Source organism: Euphorbia lathyris, chromosome 4 (genome assembly GCF_963576675.1).
Source record: "Euphorbia lathyris chromosome 4, ddEupLath1.1, whole genome shotgun sequence".
Taxonomy (NCBI): Eukaryota; Viridiplantae; Streptophyta; class Magnoliopsida; order Malpighiales; family Euphorbiaceae; genus Euphorbia; species Euphorbia lathyris.
In genome coordinates, this window is record NC_088913.1 from 76,757,744 (window position 1) to 76,765,161 (window position 7,418).

The 7,418-nt window shown below is 35.3% G+C and overlaps 1 protein-coding gene across 1 annotated transcript; it reads right to left on the reverse strand.

The window, feature by feature from the left end:
* Positions 1–1,402: 1,402 nt before the first annotated feature.
* On the reverse strand, positions 1,403–6,913 carry LOC136226723 (26S proteasome non-ATPase regulatory subunit 7 homolog A). Its single transcript, XM_066015363.1, has 10 exons — positions 6,511–6,913; positions 3,469–3,561; positions 3,305–3,386; positions 3,008–3,104; positions 2,748–2,823; positions 2,575–2,633; positions 2,323–2,445; positions 2,055–2,112; positions 1,865–1,950; positions 1,403–1,594 (listed from the first exon to the last, which is right to left on the reverse strand). The coding sequence occupies exons 1-10, from the start codon at positions 6,695–6,697 to the stop codon at positions 1,511–1,513; spliced, it is 945 nt and encodes a 314-aa protein (XP_065871435.1). The 5' UTR covers positions 6,698–6,913; the 3' UTR covers positions 1,403–1,510.
* Positions 6,914–7,418: the final 505 nt, after the last annotated feature.

Below are 7,418 nucleotides of genomic sequence, written 5' to 3' on the forward strand. Positions count from 1 at the left end.
ATAAATAATATTTTCTCACGTAAATAAAATTGCTACAAATTATGTTCCCTCATACAAATAAGATTGAGACAATATTTACTTAATCATAACATAACTATTGTGACAACGTAACATTTTCCTTACTACATTATTTAGTCACAATAGATCATATTTCACGGGTATTTCAATTTAACATATTATGACAAACAATTGTATTATGATAAAAGATTTTGTCATAATAGTTAGATTAATGACAAATTATAGTTGTAACAATAAGTAGTAGTTTATTGCGAGGTAATACAAATTTGTCACTAAAAACATATTAAGACGAGCTTATTGTGACTAGGATGGTGATAAAATAATTTGTAACATGAAGTTTTTTATGACAAAAATATGAGTTATTTTGACAAATTAAATTGTCACAACAAGCTTGAATTCTTGTAGCGTCTCTTGTCTAAAAATATCAACTAGCTTTCTATACTTGTCTAAAAATATAAGTTCATGGGGTTAAAAAATGACTTATAAACCCTTTAAAATCCACCTGGTGAAATAATGAGAAATTTTACAAAAAAAAAAAAAAAAAAAAGTTAAAATGTGTTTATTTTAAACAAGTTTAAAGATCAATAAATCACTATTAGGGAATCAATAGTTTATTTTAAGCAAATTCACTGGATTAACATAACTTTTTTAGACAAATACAAGGACTAGAGATATATTAAGAATTTAGGTCATAAAGCTCAATGATGTTGATTTGAGTTTCAAAATGGCCAATTTGATTGGAAGAGTGCCTTTGATGCTACAACATTAATTTTAGGGTAATTAATTTATTAGTCCCTATATTTTGACAAAACACACTGTTTAGTCCCTGTATTTTCAAAAACACATGGTAAGGTCCCTAACCTTTTTCTCAGTGAACTGTTTAGTCCTTCCGTCTGTTTGTTACATTTTTTACCGTTTATGACTTCGGAAATGACTAAATTACCCTTTACTATTTACCTTCAAACTTCAGAAGAGTAATCCAATTTAGAAGAAGCTATTTGCATGGAGAACAATAAAAAGAACAGACTCAACGCTTACGAATTTGAACGATTAAGAAGAAAATTAAGAACAAGAACACTCAAAGTTGATTTCAGATGCATTAGAGTTTAAAGGAAAGCAAAATAAAGGAAAAGAAGAACACAAATCCAAATTGACTAACAGAATCTTCATGAGAGTCTAACGGCAGGGACTAAACAGTTCACCAAGAAAAACATTAGGGACTAAACAGTTCACCGAGAAAAACGTTAGGGACTTTAGTGTGTGTTTTTGAAAATACAGGGACTAAACAGTGTGTTTTGTCAAAATATAGGGACTAATAAATTAATTACCCTTAATTTTATAGGTTGAGATGTCATTTGAAATAATAAAATAGGAGAAATTCTGATGGCAAAGAATTAAGCATACATTTCCATCAAATAGAAAAATGGAACTATAGTCAATGAAAAATATTCTAGTAAAACCAAAGAAACACCACATATTGAACAAAGGAGATCTAGCTACCAGCAGCAGCAGAAACAGCAGCAGATACAGTAACTGGCTTCGAGTCTTCCGCCTTCTCATGTTCTTTGTTGAGTATCTGAAAATCACATTCCAAAACTCAAATTTCTTCCATTATGTAATATAATTGAGTCGAACCGGGTCTACAAGGACTATAATACTCACGAAGTGAACATACTTTAAACTAAAGGGGTTCAATTATGGACTTTCAAGGAAGGAAGCTGAAAGGCTTTCCAATTTTCCAAATTGGACAACAAGGTTACATCTAAGGTATAAACTAAGCAATTTGGTAAATCACATAGGCAAAAGGCGTTATTTGGTAAAAGACAATTCACGAAAACACACTTACCTTATTGTTGATCAAATTGTGGAGAGCAATTACACTTCGGATCAGGGAAGAGAGATAGATAACCAACATCATATCATTTGTTTTCACTGCACATATTAAAAATATGTTAACAACCCAAGTAAGATAGCAGAATAAATAACTAACAATAACAGCTTTTTGCCCTTTTTTTTTTTTTGGTAAATTTCAGCACCTGCGAACGATTTGATCAACTCATTGACATTTAGGTTTGGAAGGAGATTGAATACATCCTGTAAAATGCAGACAAGAAGCTTATGAAGTGAGAAGATCAGTCCCCGTCATTCAGGCAGAATATGGAGGTTGCTTTTACAACATAGAAAGTATGCTTGAAAACTAGACAAAATGGGCAATAAAAGATAGGCTACAGCTCATTATCAAATTGATTTGAACCCACAAAATGGGCAATAAAAGATAGGCTACAGCTCAATAATAATAATAACCTGTAAATGGTACAAAATCTCGTGATTCAAGGGGAGCTTTCCATCAATGACAAGGTCAAGATAACTACGTATTTCTCGAAGTCGAGCATCCAACCCTTTCAAAGCAGTAAGTTTTCCAGAGACCTAGAAGTATCAAAAGAAACACTCAGCAAGTTTTCCAGTCTCCAGTACTGAGAAAAGATAAAACTGAAATGCTCAATCGAAAAGGCGTAAAGCCAGATAAAAGGGGATAAAATGAAGAGCATCCAAGACCTCTGTTGCAAGGGTACTAATAGTAGTGTCTTTCACATCCCGTAGTAAGTGTTCCACACCTGTCAAAGTATGCACCAAAACAGTTGTTAAGTACAAAATATTAATGCAATAGGAAGCTAATTTGAATGAACTCTGCTTTTCAATCAAGAAAATGCTGGATTTCAAAGGCATACCTATTTCCTCAACTTCATGAGCAGCAATTTCTGATGGTACATGCACAAACACCTTCTGGCTTTTCTGAGTCGCATTCTGTGACCATGCAGAAGCATAAATAAACATTGAAACATATTTCGAGGTAGCAGTTTAAGGAGGTCTAGCCGAAAGATCCCTTCAATCAACTGCCCCATTTTCTATTTCTATGTATCAGCAAAGCTCAATTAACACAACAGATTAATTGCTCATCATGCTTTAATCTGAGAAAGAATGCCCTTACCTCTTTTACCTCCTCAACAGCACAATAAGCTTTTGTTGGTATTCCCAGCTCTAGTGGTTGGACATCAATTATGACCAATACAGGATTTGGAACATAACTGTAATAGCAGATAAGAATTGGTAAATAAAGCAGAAAAAATTACATGCATAAACCTGAAGTACTGATCAAAGGAAGGTGAAATTTATTTTTTCAGGAAGCGGGTAACTTCAAGTCAGACATATAATAGAACACCAGCAAAAAAAAAAAAAATAAGTAAGAAAGAAAGAAGACAATAAAAGCCATAGGCAATTATCTTACTCGTTAAATAATCCATGAATATCCAGGTCATTTTCCCTGAGTTTCGGACCAGTGCTGTACCAACCCACAACATGCTCCTTTGCTGAAAAGGTAATTTGCTAATAAGATATTATGAAAATCCACAGAAAGAAATCAAGTATAAAGAATGGTGTCCGAGGCAGTACCATTTATTCTTTTGAACATGGAAAACATTGATTCATGATAATTGTGGTCAAGAAACCAGATGCTAGGATCCTTGTCATCTTCTTCAAATGGCACTGAGAAAATACAATTCAAGTATTCAACGAGCTTTCAACACAAAGAACTTGCTCTAGAGACCTAAAAGAGGTGAAGTATCAAAGATAGAAGAGCTAAGAAATAGTAAAAAACTGGGGCGAAAAAAACAAGCTGTGGCCTGAAAGTCACATAAAATCAGGTTAACATGAAATAATCCTCATGCAACATTCATTGAAATTTGATGTCAGCATCAAGAAGGTATGGAGAACTCAGGGCATCCAACAAGTACAACTGCATGTCAGAACCTTCAGTGGCAAGACAGGATGCATCCCAGTTCAAACGGCATTAAAGGTCAATACCTATAGCCATATCGTCCATAAGAGCAATTTGCACCATACCCATGACACTGTTGGCTATCTACAAGCATAGTATAAATTTAGAAGTTTGTACATAACAAAAGTAATACCCATTCATAATGCACAAATACCCATGGCATCACTATATCTCATTCTGTGAACTTTTTGTCTTGCTTTCTTGCTAGAGAGCAAATGGTTTTTTACTTTTATGGCACCAGCAACCAACATAAAAATTTCACCAACTTTATCAACCTTGACTCATTAAGCAAGAAAAATGTGGGATACCAACCTAAAGTAGATACATGTATCCATCTAATTTAGCACTTCTTGAAAAATCGAAAATCGAAAATCTCGGGATATCTCGCTAAATAGCCATCATGATGCACAAATGCCCATGGCCAGATTCAATAGAACTTATTCTGTCTCTTTTCTATCTTTTTAGTCTCTTGCCAAAGCAGCTTCAAATGTTTTTTACTTCCATGGCACTACAAACCACCTCAAAAAAAAATAAAAAAAAGCATCAACTTTCTCAACTCAGACAGCAGTGACCGATTCATAGCAAGAAAACTGTTGAATGCCAACCTAAAACACATGCATATTATCCATCTAGCATTTTGGAAAAATCTAAAATCCAAAATCAGGATTTCTCACCAAATACCCATCCATGATCAACAAATCCCATAAGATTTACTATAACTTATTATGTGTCCTTTCTTTCTTTTTGTTTTCTTGCCAAAGCAGCTTCAAACCGGTTTTTACTTCCATCACACCAGCAACAACCAAAAAAACTGCATCAATTTTCTCAACCTAGACATCAATGACTTATTCATAGCAAGAAAAAAGTCATAAGCTGATAGAGATCACAATGGGTTGCAGCAGCAAGGGTGTATTGGCCCAACTCTTTGGCAAGTCTACTCAAGGAAGAAAAGTGAGTTAAGTGGCACATAGATGAGCTAGATGTTTGTTATGCTTGGGAGAGAGTGTAGGTTGTTGTTAGTAACCGTTTCCTGATTAGAAAAGGCAGAGTGGAATTACATTGTATTGAGTAGTGTTTGCACCAAAAATAAAGTTTTCTTGTTTTGCATACCCTGGTTTACACTTTTCATGGGATAAACTTTTCTTTTTAGGAAATTCTAAAAGAACATTTTAGGAAACTTTTTCATAAAAGGCCTGTTTAGGAAACTTTTCATTTCAGGAAACTTTTCATGTTTTCCTAGTACATCGTTCACTTAGAATTTCCTAGAGTGAACTTCAGTTTCCCTTAGGGGAAACATCTAAAATAGTGTACCTCGTGGGAAACCGACTTCCTATATAGTGTACCTCGTGGGAAACCAACTTCCTAGAGTGAACATCATGGGATACTTGAGGTAAACCTAGGAGATCATGAGGCCATTTAATATTTCTAACGTGTCTTTTGTGAGCCATTTAATATTTCTAACGTGACTTGTGGAATGAAGCACGAAGTTATCCCAACGTCTATAAAAGCAAGGAATCACGATAACAACTGGACAACCGAACAACTCAACATCTCAACACACTCAAGCAAAACTCTAGCAAATTATCTCTAGACTTGAGCAATTTAGAATACTCAGTCATTCCCTTAGTTTTCCATTTTCAATTTTATTGCTCAGTTTGTAGACCTCCAATTTAATTTCAATCCAAGCACATCATTTCCTTTCAATTTTATTTTATTTGTTGTTTCAATCATTGGCCATGTGAGACGTAGAGCGCTTGATGCGCCGGTTAGGAGAACCGAAGAGTGGCAAAGGGATGTAGTGGTGAGGGGTAGGGGAAGACCTAAGCAAACTTGGAGGAGGGTGATCGAGAGTGATATGAGTTTATTGGGAATTGAGGAAAATATGGTAGTGGATAGGACGGAGTGGAGGGAGCGAATCTGTGTCGCTGACACGACTTGATTTTCACGGTTTTATATGATGGTTCATGTTAGCCGACCCCGAATCATTTCGGGACTAAGGCTTTGTTGTTGTTGTTGTTGTTGTTGTTGTTTCAATCATTTTCTGTAAGGTCAGTCTCTTTAATTCTAGGTAGAAGTTAGAAAGCGCACTCAATTTCACTCCATAGTTCGAGCATACTATAATTCCCTGGGACGCCCGCAATTTCCCACAAAAGAGCCAAACAAGTAGTTTTGGCTCTTGGCTTCAGCTAAGAGAACGGAGAGAGTCCCTGGGTACTGGGTTGATTGTGTAACTATTACCTCTAATACTTCATCCATTTGTACACACTCAGTAAAGCTTTCTTATCTTAATCTACTCTATCATCTGCATTTAGTTTATATTGTCTGTGATTATCTATCATATTGCAACCTAATAGCACTTTCAACAAATCTAAATTCCAAACTCTCCGGATTCCCCACCAAATACCAGTCCGAGATCGAGACATGAAGTAAAATCACACAGCTCCAAAGTCCTAACGCAAACATTAAGCCTCCACTAACCCAATTTTCACATTCTTATAGAAAATTAAAATTGGACACCAATCTTATACGCAACAATTGTAAATTATTATAAGCAACCACAACAGTGATTTCAACTACTCGGAGAAAACCATAAAGGGTGGGAGTAAAAAAGAACAAAAAGGAGATCTAGAAATTGCAAAGAAGGGAGAAAATTGAACCTGCGTAGCTGTTAGTGACATCAACAGTGCCTCTAGAAGAAGAACCAAGCAAGACACCAACGACACGTTTGCGAGTATCCTTTGCGACTCTGGTGTAGTTATCGACAATGCTAAGTAGCACAAGTGGATGGACTATCACCTTCTCAATCGGTCTCGCCGATACTTGCTGAGTCTTTATGACATCCATTTCTAAATCTCACTGAATAATAATGATTCAGCGATCCAAATCCCAATTAGTCTCCCCTTCAATTTCTACTTAATTTGATGGAAGACTCTGGTTCTGGCTTGTATCGAGGGTTTTTGTTGGATTCTCGTTGCTTCTTCCCCAGGAAATGTCGTCTTTATATACGTATGTTCTTTTCGGGGAAAGAAAAATGATTTCAGCTTTCAACCTTTGATTACTTCTTCGTTCAAGCAAGCCTTCAAGGATCTGTTAATGGATACGAATTGGGCCAAATGTGACTTCAACCTCAAACCTAATGGAGACAAGTCCACTTTGGGCTAAATACTGCATCAATGGATATTAATTGGGCCAAACGCAGTTGGTGGACTTATTCTTTAAGATTCGCCAATATTTGGTTTTTTACTTATTTAGTGGAGTCAGGTTTGATCACATGGATCTTAACGCCTTTACCTATACTATTAGGTCATTCACCATTAGATCTAGACTTATTAGAATCTTAAGGTGGAGATTCAAAGCATCATGCGGCTTAGATTTAATAAACCTATATCTAACTGTGAATGACCAAATTCATTTGGTCATTAAGGTCCATGTGAATATTCCTGGGAGTGGAGATTGAAGAATTATATTGTAAAATAATTTAGAAAAAAATGCAAATTTAAATCCGTGATGAATTTAATTTTTATTGATTAAGTCTTTGATCTTTTTGACTAGATATATTAAGCTC

What these genes read in the sequence shown, in the direction of transcription:
- LOC136226723 (XM_066015363.1), bottom strand. Translation starts at nt 6,697, where the DNA reads ATGGATGTCATAAAGACTCAGCAAGTATCGGCGAGACCGATTGAGAAG. An exon ending in ATTCATGGATTATTTAACGA is followed by an intron (nt 3,105 to 3,304) that starts GTAAGATAATTG and finishes CTGCTATTACAG; the next exon opens with TTATGTTCCAAATCCTGTAT. An exon ending in ACAATTTGATCAACAATAAG is followed by an intron (nt 1,595 to 1,864) that starts GTAAGTGTGTTT and finishes TGTGATTTTCAG; the next exon opens with ATACTCAACAAAGAACATGA.